At 29.1% G+C, this 25,478-nt stretch overlaps 1 protein-coding gene across 1 annotated transcript; it reads right to left on the bottom strand.

Moving 5' to 3' along the window:
• Nucleotides 1-819: 819 nt before the first annotated feature.
• On the bottom strand, nucleotides 820-16,012 carry LOC121117916 (uncharacterized). Its single transcript, XM_040712444.2, has 4 exons — nucleotides 15,505-16,012; nucleotides 13,255-13,409; nucleotides 7,055-7,204; nucleotides 820-1,039 (listed from the first exon to the last, which is right to left on the bottom strand). The coding sequence occupies exons 1-4, from the start codon at nucleotides 15,538-15,540 to the stop codon at nucleotides 1,003-1,005; spliced, it is 378 nt and encodes a 125-aa protein (XP_040568378.1). The 5' UTR covers nucleotides 15,541-16,012; the 3' UTR covers nucleotides 820-1,002.
• Nucleotides 16,013-25,478: the final 9,466 nt, after the last annotated feature.

The following is a 25,478-nucleotide window of genomic DNA, read 5'->3' as shown; positions in this document are numbered from 1 at the left end:
CCCGGCATTACTATTCTTCTTCTATTTCCCAAGATATAAACACCATTAATCATTCATATCCGCAACCCATCACTAATCATTGATGACTCATCAGTCATCCCCCATCTTCGACTCCCCAGCGTTCCCCATATAGCCTTAGAGAACTACTAAGTAGTTGAGAAGCTAAAGTTTATGACGTCTCTAAATGTATCTCTTCATAGAGGGAGTAAAATGCATGGAGATGCATTTTATAGGGAATAAGATTACTATGAATGAATAGACAAGGAATACATTTACTTGGAATTTAATCACCTAGAGCCCAACAATATAAAAAACCTTCTTATTTTTATGAGGGCCCATTTGTAAAAAAATAAATTATTGATTCATTATTTACAAATACTTATTTACCCTTTACCTACAAAAAAAAACAGCGAACAACCCAATTAAAACAAATAAATGTATTCTTAAAAGCGGAAGTTCTATACCTAGTCTTTGGACGTCAATCATCAGATCATGGATATCTAATAATATATTTATGTTTTTTAAATACATCAATGTTATTTCACAAATAATTTCGTCTCAATTTTCAATTATTGAACCATATGTATATAATTGCATAAAAATAAAATATTTAATATAGAGGCTTCTTGATTTCATTCATCATTTAAGCTTTTTGAAAAATGTGTAGATACGTTGTTAAGTAAAGCATATTAATAATATTAAATCAATCAAAGGTCAGGCCAACTACTCATTACATGAATGGCATTAATCAAAGTAAATGATATTACATATATTATTACGATACAAGGACTTACATTAATAATTATCATGACATAGAAATAAGAGGTTGTGGTATGTATACTTCTATAAACTTCCGTTTTTTATATTTATCTGTATTTCATATTTTTTCGGTTATTATAAATTTAAAAATACGATATTATATATATCAATTTGTAATTTGTATGCATCCATTGAGACCAACTTCACGACATTTCTTATCCAACAATCTTCCATTAAAACACATTATTTTTTCCCAAATCCAACGGATAAAAGATGATTCCTGATAAAATTTATAAATTTAAGTAAGTTTTATTTTTACAATAATTGACAGATTGGAGATATGATACACGAATTTAGGATAAATTATATTTTTTTAAGTAATTACATAGCAACTAGGTCGGGCACATATGGGAGAAAAAACTCAATTATAGGATATATAAGAAAGATTTTATCACTTATTCACTACTATTCAGTATTTTATTATTCAGCGTTGTTTAATTATGTCAGTTTGTAAACAAAACGATAGGGAGTGGTGCTATCTTGCGACAAAATAACACATCTCTCAGGATGATAAAATAGTACTCAAAAAAATTCAAATTCAACATATTTAACAACCATATTTAACAACCATATTTGATACGGACAACCAAAATACATATTCTGTATCAAATCGTCAAGTATTATTAGAATACAATCTGGAATTCCAAAGATATTTGAAAAAGTACATATAATTTTGTTGAATTGTTTTATTAATGAGTATTCTTAATTTAGTAATAAGAATTTTTTTTTCTTCAGAGGATGATAAGTGATTATGTGAATGATAATGATTGAATATGTCATATATAAAAAGAGACAAGGTATATCAACTATCCTTTTACAACCACACCAGACAGATTTGACGAAAAAAGTATAAATACATTGAGTAATTTGAGTGCTAAATAGTCAAATCCCCATCGGATACTCTTTTTCATGAAAACAGATTATCTGATATACTCAGCAACTGTTTTCATTAATTTTCATAAGCTGACTTTACGTTTTTGAATATATATTCAATGTAAATAAATGATATTAACCAATGGGGAAGAAGAAAAATATATCAGACTGTTTTATAGGGATTTTTTCCTTATTGATAGTCGAGGTTGAGAATTGATCATTGAAAAAAAACATTGATAATCAAATGAAATTTCTTAGTTTCTTGCAGCCAATATTGAAATGAAATGTCATTACATCTAAGCTGCTCTTAACCCCAAACATTCTTCAAATTGTCAGGTTGACCACGTTCATTTTCGTTTTTTATACCAACATTAAAAAATTATTTAAATCTATGTTTATCACTAGACTTAGGATTTTTGAGCAATTTTTCTTCCCAAACGGAGTAAAAAAAAGGGCTAAATTTTAAAAAATAAGCACCCAGAAAGTCAAAAATGAGCAATTTGAATTTAAAGCAAAATACAGCTTAATTAAAATAATTTAAAGTAATTAGTTTTTTTTTTTTTTTACAATAATCTATTGAGAGATTTTCTTCTATGAGATTTTGCATCCGTTAAGTATTGATAGTTTGAAACATTTATAAAACTTTTTAACGTTCACATTAGTAATTGGAGCGAATTTGACGAGATCTTGAAGAATCTTGTTAGACGGACGTATCTCATCACTACGACCACTGATTATATTTACGTCCGATCATTTACATATATGGAAAATCAGGATTTATGGGGATGAAGGAAATTATTTTAATCTTTTTTCAACTCCAGGAAAAATATTCAGAGGATCATAAAGGGTATTCCTTCTGTTTCAAGATTTGTAATAGTTACCGGTAAAAATGACAAATTAGCTTTGATGATAGACAAATAGCTTCCCAATTACCAGCTGATCTTCAATCTTTATTTCAGAATTGTTGTATTTCCTCAAAAACTCAGTGGGCATATACACAATGTTACCCAAACATGGGTAATCCCCAAAAAAATGTCTTGAAGTCTATAAAATTGACTTGCAGAATGTGCAGTCTCTCTCTGTATCTTCGACTTTCGATTTATTTGTAAAAAGGTTTGAAGTAGCCATCCTGTAGCGGAACGTCATTTCTTTTGAGTCCATGAGAGGTTTGTAAAATATTTTTTTTTATTTTTTCAGTACATCTTCCTACGGTTAACAACCTAATCGAAGCAAGTGGGACCCACAACTTGGCTTTTACTGGCTTTCTTGTAGATACTTGAAATATTTTTCAATTGGCAGTTTCTAACACCATGTAGAACGGGATTGGGCAATAAAACTTTGTAAAATACGGCTTAATCATTTTTTTTATTCCTTTAATATGCAAGAAGGACGTTGATGTGGCATCTGTGGACTTGCTCCACAATTCTCTAATTTCTGAAAGTCCTGATGCCTTGAAGAATTCATCTCTAGTGTTCAACCGTTGGTTGAAGTTCAATGGTTCGTCTATGCCCAGCATATGAAGAACAAAGTCCATAATTGATTTCAATGAATAGATCAGTTTCTTCCAGTAAGCACTAACGATACTTGAAGACTTGAACAGCTCAGCAGGACCCATGAAAATTCTTTCACGGACAGCTTCTGAGTCTAATCAGTCATGTAAAGTTTAAAGATTTCCACAGGGCTTCTATATTTTTTTAGACCTATGCCCCACAATGAAATTGGAGCATACTGACGGATCTTTAAAAAGTAAGCTCCCTTTGAACCCCATATAAAATTTTCCTAGATGATCTGTATGTTGTCTTTAATTTTTTTATAAGGTGTATACATAAGTAAGTGGACTACTCGGGATATTGCAACCACATTCCATATTTTTACCCTATGTAATATATTAATATGGGGCCTATCGTATCACTACGTAGTATAAAAGATAAATACTAGGACTCTCTGTGTTAGTGTTGATGCAGATCACATAATTATTTTCATTTTTTTTTTTAAATCCATACCCTTTCACAAAAAAAAATTAATTATGTTTTCTATTTCGCCGAATTACCTTTTTTTCGAAAATAAATCTTAAAAAAAAATTTTTATTCCTATTTTCGCGACCATTTATTTATCCTTTCCAAAAAAGATATTCTAGTAAAAAGCAAAAATCTTTTTTTGGAGGGGGGAGGGGGTTACCGACCTTTACCCTATCCTCTGTTGTTAGGGTACATTCAAATATTCAAATGCATACTAATTACGAATATATGTAAAGGAATCCAAATAATTGATTTTGTCATCACCCATGAAACTATTCATGCAAATATATGGTTTTTATTTATGCATATAATGAGTAAAAATTATGATAGATGATAATTAACAAGGAAAATCATGGATCGAAAATTAATAATGGACTTTGCGTGAATAATTATTGATTCTCAATCAATAACTATTCACAAAAAGTCCATGATTGACTGATTCTCTCATATAAAGCGTTTTATTGTGACGTCACCATTGTTAATGTTGCCACTTCTGGGGTCTAAACAACAAAGTTTTATAAAAATGGATATATTTCTGTTGTTAAATCTTAACCTTTCGTTAGTGAACGGGTATTTTCTACGCTCTAGATTTAATTGAACTATCCTTAATTCTTTTTCAATAAAATTACAACACTTTTTAGTATTTTCCTGAAAGGTCTATATTGTTATTAATAAAAAAAAGAGCTTTGAGTGATTTTGAGGGCCTAAATGTTTGGATGACGACATTGCAGGCCTTCCCCTTGACATGCAGCCAAAAGGTGTAGTCGAGGGCCAAAAGTGTCTAAAAGGAATTCAAAGGAACTAAAAGACTCATTCAATTTTTTTGTAGTGATAGTGTAGCTTTTCTTGTTTATTTCGAATTGCTGCGAATGTAATATAATAATATTTAATATTTTGAAGTCAAAATTTTAAAAAAATATAGAATATTTCATATAAAACTAGAATGTATGCATATTATATATTTAATTTCGAATTATTTTATTAATACGTACTAAGACATACTCGCCAATCCTCTTTCTAATTCTTACAGTAATTCTTGTTTTGATTTTTTTTTTTTGTACATTTTTGAATCAACAACCCATACCTTTAAAAAAAACTTTGAGACACGGGGAATCGATCTTGTTTTATGAAAAAAGTCAATTTATTAGTGATAAAACAAACTTGCCCTCCAGAGATAAGGAATCTGGTATGACCAGAATGAAACATAGCCGTAGATACGTATCTCAGAATTCTAAACAACTTTTATTTTATTTCTAAAGCTAGTATTTGTCTACGTTTGTGTAATACATACCCTACCCTGGTTATGCATTTTTATCAGCGGAAAAAATACAACCATAATATTATATTATTTTATATAAAATATAATTAAAAATGAAATTCTAATAGTTTAACTATGATAATAACAATTTATATCTTGTTGAGACCCCAAGCTAATACTTTTAAGATTAACTTATTAAACAATGAATATATTTTCTAGCAATAGCTTGAATTCAAAAAAGGTTTTTGGACATTCTCAAAGATTTTACGATTTTTTTTTTTTTGGGGGGTAACCTGACTCTCCAGTTCACTAACAGTGTTAAAAAAGCATGTTTATTAATGCTGCGTTAAGGGAAACAGTGAACTATCGGATGTCAAAATGGAATCAATCAATGAAAGGGCTTAAATATTATTGTCTATCAATATCGTTTCTAATCGATAAAAAAAGTTGTACAAATCTAGACTTCTTCAGGGATTTTTTATAACATATTATAATCTTAATTTAATTCAAATATTTTTTGTATCATTGCCATCAAGTAATATACTATGCAAGTGTCATGTCTTCTTTATTCTAAAAGCCATTTGACAAAGTATTGGAAAATTTGTTCAATTTATGTATTAAGAACGCCAACTATGATAGTAGGTGACTATATATATATATAAGGTGTGTCGATAAGAGATTTAATTGGTTTTGTTTACTGGGTTTTTGATGAAGACACAGAGGAGCCAATTTAGGAGGAAATTGTATTAATACATAGTATAATATTTTATTTTCTCATCAGACAATACTATTAATGTGCCTCCGACGATTCAGGTACTAAAATTAATTTAATGTGGTTTTTAATTAAGTATAGGTTGTAACCTAAATTTTCAAATAAAAAATAGTGAAGATCTGATGGATTTGTACAGGTTGCCAATGCACAAATCCGCCTAGTACCTTACGGAGAAGACATAATTCTTCGAATAATATGAGATTACACACTTGAAACAACTATAACACTAAATGACTCTAGGCAAAGAGTTGTCACTCAAAGCAAGGAAGGTGGGACTCAGTGGTTCTCAATTTTGATTAGCTTAAAATTCGAATCTGCTACAGGTTCCTTCAGGTAAGCAGCCAGTTTGAACCGGCCGTTTCCCCCTTTGTGAAAAGGGAAGAAAAAGTAGGATTATGTCACAACAATAACCCGATATTAACGGTCGGTGTTTGGAACATAGTCTTCCTTGTCTTTTGATTGAATTGTTTATTTTTCCCTTATCCCCTCTTTCTCTAGAGTCCTTTAAGTAACACTAAGCTTGGCTCCATCGTGACGTCATGAAAGAAGTTGTCAGCTAAAGTCAACCAGACTGAGTTGCAAGTTTTTATCGACACACCTTATACAGTCACCTTGCTATGATCCCCCTAGCTGGCTCGCCTTAAGAGACTAAAAAGAAAAAAAGAAACAAGATGGTTGAATATTTAAAGTAATCAAAAACTATGAATATGAATTATGTTCAGGATTCACTTTAACTCCCTTAGAAAAATATCGAATACCAATACCCTTCGTAGATGGTTATAGTTTTTTGCTATAAAATAACTTTTATAATTTTTTAAAGCATAATTATAATGCAGATACTATTAATACTTTATTTTTGGGTTTATTCTTAAGAAAAATAAATAATCCAGTAGGAAAGGTTGACTTGTAATAAAATTCAACTAGATTAATCTTAGTTAAAAGACGTTATAACAATGAACTGCGCAAGAGATGAGAGTAGCACATATACTGAATTCTTGACGAATCAGAATTAGATATAAGACAAAATATTCTTGATTGATATACATGACGCTGTTTTCACTTATAGTCTCTTTAGCGTCCCCTACAATTATGTTTTAATTTATGGCGTCATTAAAAACGCTGCATTAATAGATGGCAAAATCATCTATGGCTTGAAGTATTTATACAAAACCACAAAAATATTTCGAAACATTTTCATGCTATTCATTCACGTAACCTCTTTATATCCTAAACATACAAAATGGTTCCCTTTATTTTATTTATCTTTTTATTAGAGATTAAAATGATAAAAAAAGGTAACAAAAATATACTTACGCCGGATTAACTCCTGAATATTTTTCTCGATATGACACTTGAGGGTATTTAGGACTTTCGGACCATAATGACCTTTGTTTGATTAGATGATTATTGTAATAAGTTTTTTCGAGAGACGATTTTAAGTTCTTCAAGGAATCTCCATTTAAGCTTTATGTAACAAAAATCAAAAGTAGAATTAAGAAAATCAGTATATAATAATAAAAGCAAACACTTTGATGACTAAAGACTAAAAAAAAAGTTCTTTATAGTAGCACGTCCATTTTTTTTTTTTTTTTTTTTGTCGAATGCATTAAAACGTAAGAATAATAAAATTAAATAACAATTATCATATAAATATTTTGATAGACATTTATTTAACCTATAAAAAATAATAATAAAGTTATCTTATGTAACAGAAAGAGACAATAACGTAACAAAACTATGAAAATCCGCGTATAACACGCATTATTATAATCTTTTGGTCTTACATTTGTGGCTTGGCCACAAAAAAGCACGTTTAAAAGATTTTTTTCTCATAATTGAGTGTAGATTACATTTGTATTCTACGACATTTATGTCAAAAATTATTATGATTAACCATTTGTGTGTGTCGCAAACGGCAAAGATTAAAAAAAATTGATTTTCACAATAAAAAAATTAAAAATTGATAGGTTTTATTTGAAAAAGGGCATATCAGGGCCAATATAAATCTTTTAAATCAATTAAAGGTTTTTATTTATTGTTTAAACTCTTGAGTATCTTAAGTCATCCCAGTTATTTGAATAGGAAGCCTAGAATTGATTCAAATATGTTTATGAAATATTGGTTTCACTGTGTATATGAGGTAAAAATTTTAATTAAAAAGAGTGCAAACACGCTATCTTAAAGATAGCCAATGAAAAACTTAAATCTTTGATTTATGTGAAAATTCTATACTAAAACATCTACTATAAACATTAAAAATAAATAATAGGTAAATTTGGTTTTATAAAACCTCCTTGTATACAATTTTTTTTGTTGTTTTCTGATGTAATCAAACTTGCAGGCCCGTTTGTCACTTTTGTAAATGCAACATTCAACACTATGCAATAAAATGAAGGTCTTGGAACGCCCGCAGGCTGAAACTTACATATATTATTATAGAAGACCAATAAAACTTGAAAGACCAATATAGATAAAAATCAAAGTAAATAACAAATTCATACAAATATTCAGCATTTCAAAATGATATGTTTTTTAATTTATCTTCAATACAATTAATAAAAAATTGTATAACCACAAAAAAAATCAAGTTAAATGGGAGAAACAAATATCTTTTTTATTTTTTCTTCAAGTATTTTACACCCTAGCTGAAGCTTTAGACTAGACCTTACATTTTAATTTATTTTACATTACATGAAAAAACGTCGATTTTGATTGATTTTTGGTCAATTTTGTTTTGATGTTTATTAAAGAATTTTATAAAATAAGGTATTTAGGTTGCCTGACAATGCATTACAATATTGTTAGTGGCGGAAAAATTGAATTGGTAATATATCTATCAATTAATCAATGCTTTTGAATATGAAGCATTTATAATCTTTTTTTAATCACATTGCATCTAAATTTTTAATCATATTAGTATATATTAGTGATGGAAAACGCATGAAGAGTTTAAATTTTTTTTCCACGGAATATAGAGTAATTGCAACCTAATCCGCTTATTTTATAAAAAGTCGGGAAAGTTGTCTATCAGGGAAGCTGGTTCTTAGCAGTGCAATAATACGGAGTCTTGAGTGAAAAAAAGTAGTCCTGGAACTTTTATCTCTTTTTACTTTTTTATCCCGAAGTTTGATGTAAACGTCTGCATGGAGCTGATCCTTCCTAGACACAAAAATAAGAGGGCAACTCCCCAACGCCCAAGATCATGGTTCCGGCTGGATTTTTTGTTCTGAAGAAATGTCTCACTGAAGCTAAGATATTGTCTGAATGATCGAATTGAAAATATTAAAACGTATACTACTTGATACGATGAACCTTGTGTATGTGAGGTTTACACTACCATGATCATTAATAGTTGTAATTAAACGATATCCAGGGAAAATTTACTCGTACATAATTAATAATTAATATGTAATGTATTATCCCTTAATTCAAAATGTAAGTATTCATACGTATAAGTTAATTATTTGTTATTAAAGATTAAAATATTCATTAATTAGGTAGCGTCATACTGATAACACCGTGCAACAGCATTATGGCCCCAGCCTGAAACCCACATTTATTTTTGTTATTTAAGCCTTAGAAAACGAATATGAACATTAAAACTATCAACTTCTATAGTTTTGGTCTATAAAATCTTTAGTTTTTTTGTTTTTTTAGGGTATAACTCTGGTTCAGTACCATATTTCGACAGGAAAGAACTATATAAATGAATATAAAATTAAATAACTTATTATTGAAAAAAATTCAGTATTTAAAAAATCAAATATTTATTACTTTATCTTGATTACAATTAATAAAAATTCTATATAACCACCAAAAAAATGAGAAAATGAGGGGCATTACATGGAACCTAATCTCTGTGTTATTTTACTTCAAGTGTTTTATATCAGTTTTAAAAAAATTTACTTAAAATGGTCGATTTTGATTGATTTTTGGTCAATTTATTTTTTAATATTTATTAAGAAATTTAAATATAATAAGCAGGCAAAGTTGCGTTAATATGTATTAAAATAATATTTTGAGGAAAAAAATGAATCGCTTATGAGCTTATAACTATTAATTTTTTTAAATGTGAAGTATTTATAAGCTTATTTAAATCGCTTACATCTAAAGTATTTTAGAATAAATTAATATTTATTAACGAATAAACAATTCATTTTTCCCCCCGAATATTATCGTAATCTATATTAATGTAACGCAACCAGCTGATTAGACCTAAATTTCTTAATAAATATTAAAAACCAAATTAACCAAAAGTCAATCAAGATTGACCTTTTTTTAAATTGATTTATAATGTCTATTCTATAATTTCAGCGAGTGGTTATATATAATTTTTATTAATTGTTATCAAGATAAAGTAATAAATAATTCATTTTTCAAATGCTGAAATGTTTGTATCAATTTGTTATTTTTTTTTATTTACATCTATATAATTCTTTCATGTCGAAATATGGCACTGGATCTGAAAGGATTTGAAGCATAGGTGCATTTTGTACGTCGGTGACATGTTAAATCCTATTTGTCTTCCAGATTTACTATAATTATAGACTAGTTTTACAAAGTTTATTGTATTACACAACCTTTCGAAGAAAAAAAAAGTAGTTAGTAGTCAGCCGATTCTTTGCAACTATGAAATTATTATTCAATTATTCTATGGAGTTTTTCTCAGCTACTTAATAACTACCTAATCCTTCTAATTCAACCAATCAATGAAGGAAAAACATCAATAGCTGACAACAAAGCACACTTTATGTTTTTTATATTTGGAAGGTAACGCCGTGTAAGGCTATGTGTATAATATTATTTCAATAAGGGTCCTTTCCAAAGCTGAAAGAATTCATGTACATTATCGGCAAAAAAATGTATTTGTAAGTGATGTCATAGTCACTCAACCTAACAGCTTTATTAGGGAAATACTACACTTAGTCTAAAAAGTTAGGAGTAGGAGACTATGGCCCCTTGGGCCCTATAAATTTGGCACCACAGCTTTACATGGTGCATTACTCTTTTTAAAATTAAAGCTTCATGTACCTTAGAGTGACATATCCGGAGGGTCCCATTTAAAAATAAAGAAAGACCAAAATCCTTTTTTTTTTTGTAAAACAATAAGAATCCATATTCGTTGCTAAATTTTACGAATTTCAAAATATGACCCCCATATGCAGGGGGTTCAAAGAGGGGAGTTATAGCCCCCCTCAATTAAGAAATTCTTGCTTTTTAATTAAATTTGTTTCGTCATTCAGGTAAATTATCTAGCAAATTTAATTTGCTGTGAATTATTGAGGATTATTTAAATTTTGTTTCCTTAGAATTTAATTTCCTGTGAATAGAAAAGGATTTTTAATTTTTTTGGCCAAAAAATTAATTTTCTGTAAATTGTTAAGGGTTTTCGAAAAAAATTTTTTTTTCCAAAAAATTTAATTTTCTGTGAATTGCTAAAGATTTTTGAATTTTTTTCGAAAAATTTCATATTGGAAATGTAATTTTTGAAATTTTTTTCATAAAAATTCTATTTCTTGTAATAAGCTATGAATTTTCGAATTTTTTTTTCAAAACATTTATTTTTCTTAGAATTATAATGATTTTTTTATTTATTTTTCCAAAAGTTTGATGTTTTAAAGAGATCTTTGAAATTGTTTTCAAACAAAATTAATATTTGAAAGCATTTTAGAAAAAATTTAATTTTTTGAAACTTTTTTTAAAATATTTTATTTTGAAACTTTTTTCCCCTAAAAAAATAATTTTTTCATTTTTTTTATATAAAAATTAATTTTCAATAATTACTTAAGGATTTTTTAATCTTTTTTCTCGATTTTTTTTATTTTTTATGAATAGATAAGGAGTTTTGATCTTGTTATCCAACTAATTGAATATTTGAAATTTAATTTTTGAATTTTTTTTCCTAAAAAAAATAATTTTTTGTCAAGAGCTGTCATTTTTTTTTTTTTTTCAAAACAATAATTTTCTGAGAGTAGCTATGGATTTTTGAAATTTTTCCAACAAATATAGTATTTCAAAACTTTTTTAAAATTATTCCAACTATCCACCCAATACTGCAGACTTTTTGAAATATCTAGGAGTAAAATAAGTAATATTTCATTGATTTAATTTTGCATTGATAATGGGTGACATTGATTTCATGAATGAAATACAATTGGATAGATAATGGGGAAGGAACGTTGTTTAGTTATATTTGTTAATTTACAAAAAAAAAAAAAATGGAGTAGCGTTCTCTTGCGGCAATATAATTCAACTCTCTCAATGATAATATTGTTAAATATATTTATTACCTTTAAATTCAAATTCAAAATTGTAATTGGGGCTCAAGAAAAATAAATTTAACACGGCGTTACCTCGCTAAAACAAAAATATCCAATATTTTGGTATCAGCTGTCGATTCCCTCTTCCTACTTGATGTGTCATGGTTTTAGTCCTTTTGATAAACAAACGAAGTAATAAGCTTTAAAGCTATACATACTTATAATCCGTTTCCAACAGGACAGGAATCGAAGTTTTTTGTTGATCCCTCGTCGTTTACATAATATTTATATTTGCTATTTTGTCATTTATATGAAGATATTTTTGCTATCTTATAGAAATACAAATTTATAGAATATTACTAACCAATATGCTAATATAGTATCCAAGGTTAATAGCAATACAAGGTCAGACCATCATGTAATCGGGCTTGATAGAATTTTCAATTTGATTTATCCTACCGTCTGATGGACAAGAGAGACAGATTTTTAGAAAACAAGCAACCAATCATAGTCTATGACGTCACTATTGGTACAACTTTCAATTTGATGTATCGTACAGACTGATGGGCAAGAAAGACATATCTTGACAAAACACGCAACCACTCATACACCATGACGTCAATATTAAAAAGAATGGTGGAAGTTAAACATCAGTCGTTCATGCGTTAGGGTATAACCTTTTGTGTATTATTAAACGTGACAGTATCGAATAAAATACTATGTAAATTTCAATATTACGAAATATGTATATGATATATATAACACAAAAATACTACTTGAATACAGTGTTACTTTTAAAACGGTGAAGAAATAACATGATGGTGAGAGTCTGGGAGTAGATAAAAGATATATTTGAGTTGGTATCATGGACTTATTTGGCTAACTAAAGGATGATTTTTGACCTTTTTTCTGTTTGTCTTCGGAGGAAAGATTGCGCAATAAAACGACGTGTGTAAATTCAAATTCAAAATTGTATTGGGGGCACAAGAAAATTATATTAAATGGAATAACCTTTTTAATTTATTTGTGTTGTAATCCCAGGATATAGACTATCACACCACCTAGCGGATAATATATTTTTTTAAGTATGCTCATCCCATATTCGATATTACAAACTTTCATGTCAAAGGAACACGTGAGTCACCAAATATCTATCTAACATTTGGATTAAATTCATTTAAGTTATTTCCTACCGGAACACTTTTCAAGCTAACCTTCACGAGGCCCAAAGTTAAATATTGTGATTCTACTTACTTTATGATATCATAGGCATAATTGGGATATTTTGTATCAACTGTTTTGTAGTATGGGTTTCTGTCTCCTTGAGAGTATATGGCATTTGCGTATTCCAATGGTATTTTATATCCAAAACACAGAGGCAAGGAAGGAATCGACAATATGATGGAACACTAAACTAGGAGGAAAAAGTTGAAGATAAAATTAGTGAGTGAATCATGAATAACAGGGGCGTCCGGGGGTGGGGGGCTAGAGGGGTTGTAGCTTTTTGCTTTTACTAGATTTTTTTTTTTTTGCATAAAATAAATAATTTTCTGTGAATACTTTTGGATTTTTGAAATTTTTTTCCGAAAAAGAAATATTTAAAAATTTTTTGATATTTGAAATTTTTCATTTTTGATATTTGAAATTTCATTTTTGAATTTCTAGTGAATAAATCATGATTTTTGAATTATTTTTCAAAAAATTTATTTACAAAAAAAAATCAAAAACCAAGACACCCCTTACAACCCCAAAAAAAAAAAATAATAATAATGTATATATATAATCCTGTGGACGCCCATGAATAGATACGTATTAGTTTTAACTTATTTGTTATGAGTCGTCATTAAAGGTTTTAAAATATTATTATACTTTAATAATCATAATATTAAATTTATTCAGATATATAAAAAACTACAATGTGAATTTTTTTACTTTGAGTCTTTCAATTTTATAAATATTGTAGTATTTATGATAAATAATTCCCGAGAACTAAGAAAAAACAAATGGAACACAAACTAAATGTGAAAAAAAGTCTTTTAAACTTATGGGTTGAGTGCAAATATTGTTATTTTACGAGAGTAAGTTTTATAAAGGGATCTAGGAAAACTCACCTTTGCAAAATTTGAGGTGGGATTACTCACTCTGGGAAAATTCTATTTGGAAAAAGCTCCTTTATATAATGTTAATATTATTTATATTAAGTATAGAAAAATATTAAAGAATCACCATCGGAAATTTTTACTAGAATCACATCCAAAATCAGTATTGGGATTTTTTTTTTTTTTTTTTTTTTTTGAATAGTCCCATGACTAGTACAGAGTAAACTAATTTTTTTGTTTTAATGTCAGGTATACTATAATTCATAAATTATTCCAAAACCAGTTAATTCTGTTCTAGTACTTTTTAAAAGTAGTGTATTCTAGTATTGGTAATCTATCCGTTAAATTGAGATCCCCAGCTCTCTAATTGAGGTATCGAATTATTCATATTAATGATATTTGTATGGGTCAAAATCAAAAAAAAAAAAAAATGGAAATAACTTTTTAGAAATGAACTGCTCAGATTTTGACCTCCAATATTTTTCAAAATAATACAGTTATTAATTATGAACTAAATTATGGAATGATGTTCAATTATACAAATAGTCTAAAAATATGTTTTCCCTTGTAATTGGAAAGATATTCCTTTAAAATATTTTATAAATTTAAAATCTATGATTATGCTTAAAATTTAAGTATTTGGCATTAAGTCAACCCCATTTCGCTAATTAAAAGAAAATAAATAAATAAAAAATGGAAATTGATTAACATAGTAATGAGGAATGTTTCCATTTGTAGTTCAAATTTATCTCTTGTAAATTATTAAAACTGTGATTCAAAATTGACTAAAGTGGAAATTGGCAAATCATAAAAACTTAATAGAATAAGAGCCATAAAAAAATACACATTTTCCAAAAATTCCATTTTATATTTTCCCTGAAAAAAAAGAAAAACCCCACATATTATTTCCAAAATCACTAAGGAAATAATTTTTCGCAAAAAAGATTATAAATTTATCTTCAAACAATGAATTCAACTTTTAAAAAGGAATAAATTAAAAATGTCTAGAACATTTTTCGTTGCTCTAAGCCCCGCTTACACTAAAACTGTCCCTGGGCATAAGGCGCCATATTGAAAGAAAATCTGATGTATATTAAAAATATCCGTGACTTTACGCAAATCTTTGAAAAAGTATATATTTTTGTGAATCTAAGATGTGCTAAAATTAGTCAACACTGATGTCAATAATTAAAAATAGTTTTTTTGAAACGGTTTAACTTTAAGATCAAAGTTATTTAGAGGATTTTTAATTAGTTATTAATTAAACACTATTCAAGTTATTTATGAATGTGATATCCTTCAAAGTTTCTCAATTGCTCTTTTCTTCACATAAAAATAATGATATAGCAATCTTCTAGATTAATTTCTACATTCCTGTTAAACTATTTATTCTAGATAAACTCACCGCTAAAATGAAGTAACTTGATTTGTTGGAAATCATTCTGAGGATATTTGGGTCTATCCACAAGAGATAGCTATGAGAAAGTGATAATATAAATCGTTGACTGGTAAAAAAGTATACGCTCTGCTTTTCTCTATGAATGTAAATGTACTTTATTTCTCTCACTTTGGTTTGTAGAATGTCCTCGTATGTAAGTCAAATCCGTTTTCTTTTTATTTTTTTATTTTCTTCTTCTTACGAAGCAGGCACTAAAACCATCAAGGGGGCTTGAAGATTTGTTTGGATTATTATGTTGATTCATATAATCTTTTAGTGACATTGGAGGGTGATGTTGGTGAGATTTGTCACTATATTTTTGGTCATCATATTTTCTATTGATACATGCAAGCGATGGGAAAAAGTAATTACTCCATTTTCAATTGCATTTTTGATAAAAACGATAAATTGCTAAGGTTGTGTCCAGTCCAAATTAAGCAGTTCTATTTGTCCCGGTATCGGTTCTTTCATTTCAACGGTTGGTCTCAGTCTCGGTTCAGCTTTATCGGTTACTTAAGACATTGGTTTTCAAATGGGGCCGTGAAGGGAGGCTAAGGAGGTGACCGGGGGGGGCTGTAAAATGTAGAATAGAGGATTGCTTTCAGTCTACACATGAACAGTACAATTGTTTCGTATAAAGGGGGACTCAGCTAAAAATGTATAAATGTAGGGGGCCTTGGCATAATAAAGTTTGGGAAACCATGGCCTAGGATATATTATAGTTATCAAGGGGTTTAAGGTACCACACGGTTTAAAAAGCCTTGTTGCGGATCAGGATCCATAATCTGCCCTTCCCTATACTCTTTAAACCGTGTGGTCCCTAAAACCACTTTTTCAGGTCCATAAAAAGCCTTTAGCTAATTGAAACCCAGATATAACCATATCACTCTGCCAATGTAAAAAAATCAATTGAAAACGTTGCAATTGCATACAAAACAAAAATCGGGAAATTGACTTATTGATTAAAGCTAATTTATTCTATATAATATATATTGTATATTCTTTATATATTCTAATAGGAACAAAAGCACAAGAACCGAGACCGATAAGCAATATATTCGGTTCGACTTTGTCGGTTCCGGCTCTAATGGTTCAAGAACCAGACCCGCTTGAAACGCTAGGCTGATAAGGGCACAACCTTGTAAATGGGTAGTATTGAAATACTTTTCTTTTTTTAACTTTTGTAATTTTTTTATAAAAAAATTCAAAAACAAAGCCTTTTGTTAACGTATTGGAATTGACTCAATACTGCCGATTCCCCCGATACCTATGCATAATCATAAATATGGATAAGATGACTTATTTGAGCTCATTTTTGTGTGACAAAATTGCGGTAGCAAATCAATAAAATAGATAGACTAGACAATGTTGTTCTGACGAGTCAGGACAAGAGGACTGACTTATACATTTTTCATTCCTAGGGCAAGCATATAAAACTCAGTTAGGAACTTGAGACAGTTCAAGACCATTTGTGATCCAAATCAGTAAAATCATAGAAAATAGCTTTTTGTTTATGTCGCAAATTTTATAGTGCTTTTGGTGCAGTGAGGCAGTTGAAATTAGATCAGAGGGTGAGGGACAAGGATACGGACTTAAAATATCTAACACAGGAGGAGCATCAAATTCCTTACTATGAGCCAACCAATAATTAATTGACTCCTGAGCACGGAAAGTACTTAACTTTTTCAAGTTAAAATTTATAAACACCTAATTATGATTGATAAATTTATGTTGTTGTGGTTTTTTATCCGTAATTAATATCAGAATCAGAATCTGTACCTGAATCGTCCATAACAAAGATATCGGTACACCCCTAAACGCAATATATTGGACCTATAGAGTATTTTATTTTTAATCACGATTTTAGAGTATAATTACAATTCAGAGTCATATTTTGACGTTAAATAACTATATAGATGAAAATTAAAGATAATAACAAGAGATAAAAAACATTCCAATATTCGAAAATTAAATTATTTATTCACTTATCTTCAAAACGGTTCCTATAAAATGTGCCTAATCATTCAAAAATTAATGGAACAACCAAGCTCAATGGACAATGCGCTCTAGAGAAATTTTTCTTTTGAACTCAATATGCGTAGTTCGCGCCTCAGTCGTTTTTAGAGAAAGAAAGCCACTTTATTTATATGTAATGGATAACTGATTCTTAGGTCAGATAGAGGAAATCAAATACTATAATGTTTATTTATCAATACAGCTTTTTCTAACCAATTAAAGAAACAAATAGCAAATGAAGGATCGTACATGTAAGCTAACATTAATTATTGTATATTTTTGTCAATTGCTTTATGTTATTAACATTAAAGATGGCGTTAGTGTAGGAAAAATATTCTAATTATATTTAAATTTTTATATATATATTTTTAATTATACCTTAAAATAATTTAGACAAAAGGTAACTCTTGTTATAGAGAGAGATGTAAGCACACCCACGACCTTCTAAATAATGAACAAAAGAGAAGAAAGAGCACACGCAAGAACAACGGTTGCAACAACCGGGTTTTTTTCTTTAATTCCTAAACTTACTTGCTGTTTTTTTTTTTACAAAAAGGGCATTTACTTATGGGGTTGTGCATATCTATAGATGTGTCAGTCTTTTTTTTTTAGAACAAAGGACCACGGTCCAGTCAATGTTACTAGAAAAAGGTTAGGCAACAAGAAAATGCCCTGGCAAGCACAGCAGATTTATTAAATAAATCTATCTTCCTTTCTATTTCTGGTGACGTCATTAGGACGAGTCTTGGTTATTGATACTTCATAAATTTAAAAAGTAAAAATTTAAATAAATGATATCATTAGTACAGAAGTGGTTGTTACTTTATATTTCTAAAGAGATATTTTAGCCAAAATCCAAGCCTTCCCTCTTGCAAGCCCTTTCTGGAATCGGGGATATGAACGCTTCTTGAATTTCTACAAATAGCCACTGCACAGACTCTTTTAGTTTAATTTACCTAATTAAATTAAACATATCAAAAATACTATAAATATTTACATATTTATTAACATGTGTGACGTCTATATCGTAATAATTTATAAAATTAAAAAACTTACTTTAGGCATTATCTTTAGTAAAATAATATCACTTAAGAAATATTGAGTAACCACAATTATTTACTTTCTAAATTTATCACGTATAAATAACCAAGACTCGTCCCAATGACGTCACCAGAAATAGAAAAAGAGATATTGATTTAATAAATCTGCTGTGCTTGCCTAGCTGTTACCTAACCTTGTTCTACTAACATTGGGTCCAGTCCAGTCCCACTTGTCAGACTTAAAAAAGGTAAAATAAATCCCTCGTGACGTAATTGAGAGTATTTTTCCTTTCTTTATTATTCTGTTATATAATAAATTTTATAACTAAGTAAAAATATAATATGTTCATATCGTAGTTCGTGCTGCGTTGGTACTCTTCCAATATTTCGGAGAATACACTCCGCCAGGACTCCCACCGCTTTCTGTTTTCTTTTGCACTCCCTGAAGTCGTGCTCCAATGTCCGCGTCTCATTACAGTGACTACAAAGGATCCACTCATCGTGAAGTACTCTCGACGTGAAGGAGAAGCCTCGATGTTTTTGTATAAGATCCCATATTTTTTTTTACATATTCTTTTGTCTTTCCTTTTTCCATTGAAGCCCTCATAAAACAATGGAGTTCATCCGAACTTGGATCCTGCAAACGCAGTCTTCTTTTGATGGAACATTCATAGCCACGTGCATGGGTTTAGGTCTTATGGTCGGGCTGAAGGGACCGCTTCAGCATCACTATTGGAGAGTGAGTAGTTTCATTGCAGTTTAAAACATCAATGATAGAATTTAAGCTCAAATTCCTTCGTATTTCCATAGACAAATGTATTTTTATCTCCTTGACGTGGTCCACTTGCTCCCAATGACTTCCAATATATATGTTCTTGATCTTCGTTTCCAGTACCAAGCTTTTGATTGGCGTTTGTTTAGTAGCGTACACGAAGTTTCACTTACAGGTTACATACAAGGACTTTTCCCGGGAAAATTGACCTGTGATGCTCTCTCATACCAGGAGAACGGAAGAAGTTTTCAAGGAAGCATCACATCTATCATACCCAACCCCGTTTCTCCATTTGCAATCTCCTATGTATTTTGGTATATTTACGTATGCAATGCCCATTTTTTTCATTTCTTGGCACACTCCTTGATAAATGGTAGACATTTCATAATATAGGTTATGATTGGAAGTATCGTTGTATTCGAATATTTTATTCTGTCAAGTGTTTCGAACTTATGTTTTCTAATTGATAAAATCATTAATTATATTTTATTGTCTATTTTTTTAATGTCATTTTCCATAGTGATGATATTTCCTAATATTGTTACCACTTTTACAAGACAGATTTTTAAAGCTGTTATCATTATTTTTTAATTCTTGAGGAGATAAGATGTGAACATAAAGTGTAACCACGATTGTTTGTGCTCATAAATGACGGGATGTAACATTGAGGAGTTATAATTGTAATTATTTGGCCCGAGTGTAGAATTTAGGATAGAAAACGAAGACATTCCTGCCTATGACCAAGCTTGATTCGGAGTAGGATTTTTGTGAATTTCCTTCTCCTCACAGCTAATTAAATGAAACGTCACATCAGTTTATCAGCTATCCTCTTATACATTGTTCAAATTGTCAGGGGTACCATGTTAATTTTCGGTTGTTGTTCTTTTAGTTATTTTGCATAACCAAAAAATTTATGATTAACAATCCTAGGCATAGGTTCAATAATTAAAAAGATATCTAGCTAATATATATTTAGGAGTGATATGTTTCTAATGATGGATTGTAAATACTAATAATTACCTTAAAATACCAAACACAACAACAAAAACTATGAAGTTCCTCTCACTTTACAAATCATAATTATCTAATTTAGATAATTATATCATGCCTAATAAGTGGTTACTATGGGAAGCTCCTACATAATTATTAAATTGGATTGAGGCTGGTGTAAAGCTCTACACCATTGGTGACATTAACACAGTATTGTTTTTCTTCTTTTTTTTTTTGGAAAATAGCAAATGTTCCCCTTATTTTATTAAATTTTTTAAAGAATATTAAAAACTAAATTGACCAAAAATCAATCAAAATCTCTCTTTTTTAATGGCATTTTTTTAAATATTGAAATATAAGGCCTTATTTTTTACTTCAGCTATGATATAAAGCACTTGGAGAAAAAATATATATAAGACATTTGCTTGTATGTAAAATCCTTCATTTTACTAGATTTTTTGGTGGTGATATAGATTTTTATTGATTGTTATGAAGATAAAGTAATGAATAATTCATTTTTTAAATGCTGTAATGTTTGTATCAATTTGTTATTTACTTTGATTTCCATCTATAGGCAGTTCTTTCATGTTGGAATATGGCACTGAATTATAGTTATACCCTACAAACTTGTTTTTTTTTAAAGGCTTTAAAGGCCTAATTTGTCGAGGTTGAAAGTTTCAATGGTTATTTTCGTGTTCTTTGTCTTATATAACAATAATAAATGTGGGTTTCAGCCTGGGGACAAAAATGTTGTTGCATGGTGTAATCGATATCGTTGTCATTATAAACTAAAAAAAATGAATCCAATGTATCTGTTAATTTCTACGGAATACAACTTTTTAATTCCTATAATTTACAAATTTCTACCAATAAAGTTAAAGCAAGAACATAATTGTTTTGTTAATTATGACACAAAAAAATGAAAGAAGACCATTTGAAAATATTGTTGTGCATTCTTATTTTGAATAGTAAAAAAATATTACGACATGAAGAGGTTGCGTTAATAACATAAGTGGAAAATATTCCGAATATTATAACTACTTCATTAAATGTTCGACATTAACCGACTAAAGTCGGATTACTACATCTATCGTGCATTTACACGTATAAATGTATAACGGGCCATGTGGAAAATTGGGTATTTGCAAAAGGCACGAGTAATTTTTAAAATTTCCGATAGAGTGGTTAATTTACTTTCATTTAAATTGTCAGGTAAAATGATTGTGGGTTATTTGATTATAAAAAAATGTCATAGCAAGCAATTTTATAGTAAATAATTTCATTCCAAGACTTTTATGAAGTTCTCAAAGAGAAGGAAGTTACATTTCGAAAGACCGTATCAAATCTGTCGGGTGGATATGGAACAGGCTTAAAGTGGAGCAATTGCACAAACCCCGCCTGCTTCCAAACAAATAAGTGCATTTGCAAAAATAAAATAAAAAAAGGTTACCTCTGTAATAGCAAGTACCATAATAAGACAACATATTGTAACAAGTAGTTCTTTTGGTTAATATGTTTATGCTTAGGATATATGTAAATATAATTAGGCAAAAAAAAATCCATGTTCAAAATGATGATTTTTTGAAATTGTTATATTAGACATTAAAGAATATTTTGAAATATGTTTTGTTGTTTTTTTTGTCTATTTTGAATTGACTAATAAAATTGCTATGATATATACAACATTTTAGTTCGAGTATTATGAAATAATATCAACGGTTCTAATGTACATTTTTATTAAATCATTAGTTGTTACTATAGTCATCATAACATACACGCATTTTATCACGTTTATTCAAATTGCTCACCTGTCTATCATACATTTTAGTATTAAAAAAAAAATACCTGTACCTTTGGGTTGCAGAGGAGCCCCTTGAGGATAAATAATCACCACCAAAGTTTCACATACCTTTACAGTTTATAATTAAGTATAATATCAAAAATAGATGAAGGCCTTGAGTTCTGTAGAATAACGAGGATCTTTGATGCTCATGGAAGTAGAGGCTGTGGGCTTTGAACCACCGTTTGGAGCAGCAGTTTACTTGCATAACCAATTAGCCAGCATGTATTACATGATATCAGAAGGGGTCCTAGATGGTCAGGCAAGTGGTGGCTGTGGTTTTTGACCCATCTTAATTACTCTTTTTTTTTAGAATTTACATAAGAAATAAATTTACTTAAATTACTTTAACACTAAAATTTTTGTTTATTGTTAATTTATCTCCAAGAACCATCCTAAAAATTGTTTTCACTTTACTAGTCCCTTACTTTCCAAAACTAGTAATTTGATTATCTTTAACCCAACTTGATTAAATGCTGAAGAACTGGAGACTTGATTAATTAGCACTCAAGAACTTGATGAATTGATCCTCACATAAGGAATTTATAATTGCCCTCACATCTTCCTTCGATGTAAAATTTAGAATAGGTTCATGTATTTGTACTAAAGAATAAAAACTTGATATAAACAAATGATTTGACCCTATTTTTAAATTTAAATAGATTATAATATATTCAAAAAAATTCTATACCATATAATATTATTTAATATAATTGTGTTTACACAGTCTTTCGCCAGAAGAAAACAAATAAATTGCAGCCAGAGATTAGCCAAGTACAATGGTACTTGTACTTAATGATGCTTCAGTCCCATAATTCAGTACTTTTACCTAAGTTAAAATAGTCACACTTTTGAATACTTCAGTGCTTTTAACAGAAATTAATGGACAAAAAATCACTTATTTTGTTAAAAAATGATTTTAAATAATGAATCTTATTATGAAGCGGTACAGTTTACACGTCAATACGTAATTACACGTAATTGCTTCACGCAACCTTTCCTCCAAAAATACAAAACAAAAAAAGGCCAAAAATTAGTTGGTGGTAGTTAGCCAAATAAGTCCAGCCCACCAATAGCTCTTTATCTCTGAGAATTGTTATCGAGAAAACAATGTTTAATTTACAATAACAATTTTTATTTATTACAGATATTAAACTATTTATTACTTTTCTAAGTTATGAAAAATTTAATTAATACTGAAATCTTTTTTGAAAAAAATATAAAATTTGAAATTTAATTTAATTTTAAAAATAATTTTTTCCAAAATATAAAATTTTAAAAATTTTCTCCAATAAATTTCATTTTCCGTTAATAGATGATTTAATGCTTGAATTTTTTTTTCCAAAAAATTTATACTAGAAATTTTATTTTCTAAAAATTTATTTTTTGGAGAACAGTTGGAAATTTTTGAAATTTTTTCCCAAAAATTTTATTTTTTGTTTAACAGCTACGAATTTTGGAAATTTTTATCCGAAAAATTAAACTTTTGTGAATTTCTTTGAGTTTATGAGTTTTGTTGTGAACAACTGTAGATTTTTGATATTTTTTCTATAAAAAAAATTAATTTTTTGTTAGTGTTTGTGGAGTTTTGAAATATTTTAAATATTAATTTGTATATTTGAATTTTAAAAAAAAAAAGAAATTTAATTTTTGTAATTTTTTCCTGAAGAATATAATTTTTAGATTTTTTTTTCAAAAACCAAGCCTCCCTCAAAATATAGTCCTCTAGATTCCCCTGATAGCAAATTGGTATGTTTTAATTATTACTTAAAATATTAAAGAATGGGCATCAGGAATTTTTATTAGAATTGCATCAGAATCGGGATTTTTTGGAATCGTCCCATCACTAAAATTATAAACAGGTCCAAAAATGTAAATGCTTATTTCGACATGTATCAATAATATTTTATTCATTGTTTGTATAGTTTCATTCAACAACGCACTTTTTTGCTCGTAAAAATGTCTAATTTTGTGCCCACAAACTACGATTTGCGGACATCATTGATTTTCTGTTACCAATTGAAGAAAAACGCTTCAAGTGTTTGTGGAAGCTTACGGTGGACATGTTCTATGTAGACCACAATTCTTTCGGTCGTTAGAAAAATTCCAAAGTGGTGATTTTGACGTGAGAAATGAAGACAATGGTGTGAGTGTTCTGGGACCATTGGGGTGTCATATGTTATGACCATCTACAACCCGGTAAAACTGTTAATGGTGATCATTACCAATAGCAATTGTCCTATTTGAACCATGCTATACGCCAAAAACGCCCAAAATATGAATCCAGGCAACACAAGTTAATTTTCCTTGATGACAACGCACTTCCGCATCGCTTTATAGCCATAGGATTGATGGCTAATTTGCGGCCAAAGACAAACAATTTTTTTTTGGAAAGGCATCTATAAATTGCCTGAAATATGGGGAAATATGTGGCTAACGAAGGCCCATCCTTTGAAAATTAAATTTGTAACTATTTTTCACAATAAACGTACAAAAAACTTAAAAAATCAACTTGGCCCCCTTTTCTTGATTTCAGCCTTTTCCCTAGAATTTTGTAAACTTATGATTTGTGAACGATCGCTCAATCACTCAAAAATAGCTCACCTTATGATTCTTCTTTTTATTATAGAAAAACTGTTCATTTTGCCATATTTTGTATGAAAATAGCTCATTTTTTGAAACTGGTATGAAATAAATATAGAAAGTTTAGGTTCTAGTTGGATTACATAACAGCTTTTTATGATTATTGAACGATATTTTCGAGGGAAAATCTAACTGCTAAAACTCTCCTTCATTAGGCACACTTTTTGGAGGTAAAATACTTATAAAAGGGAATCAGGGTTATAATTACATGACCAGATTTTGACAACAGCCAAAGAGAGGAAAGATAAATCTGTTCAATCATCTCCATTGAAACTTGTACCAAATGAGAAATACTTTTGCACCAACCCGCAAAATCCTAACCTTCCGTTAATGCAAAGGTTGGACGTAATATCAGTTGTGGCGATGATGCGATGCTTTGTCTAACATGACTCCTGAGTATTGCCAACTTCAAATTTCCTTAAACTACTGATGTGGACATCTTTTAGTATGTTTAAAACTACCAATACTGATCAAAGACAATATTAACAGAAGAAAATCTTTCTAAAAATCTTGATTTTTCCATATAATACCATCAAAATTTATGAATAAATTATAATAAGTATATAACTTTTATAATTATTCTTGTAAAACTGTATTTTTCTTGAAATACAAATTGCTCAATTTTGATATTTCGGCTGCA

The sequence above is a fragment of the Lepeophtheirus salmonis genome, chromosome 5, assembly GCF_016086655.4.
Source record: "Lepeophtheirus salmonis chromosome 5, UVic_Lsal_1.4, whole genome shotgun sequence".
In the NCBI taxonomy this organism is placed as follows: domain Eukaryota; kingdom Metazoa; phylum Arthropoda; class Copepoda; order Siphonostomatoida; family Caligidae; genus Lepeophtheirus; species Lepeophtheirus salmonis.
The sequence above is the reverse complement of the archived record's forward strand: the minus strand, read 5'-3'. Positions and strand labels throughout refer to the sequence as shown.

What these genes read in the sequence shown, in the direction of transcription:
- LOC121117916 (XM_040712444.2), bottom strand. Translation starts at nt 15,540, where the DNA reads ATGATTTCCAACAAATCAAGTTACTTCATTTTAGCG. An exon ending in TATGCCTATGATATCATAAA is followed by an intron (nt 7,205 to 13,254) that starts GTAAGTAGAATC and finishes TGTTACATAAAG; the next exon opens with CTTAAATGGAGATTCCTTGA. An exon ending in TATTCAGGAGTTAATCCGGC is followed by an intron (nt 1,040 to 7,054) that starts GTAAGTATATTT and finishes AAATTTTATCAG; the next exon opens with GAATCATCTTTTATCCGTTG.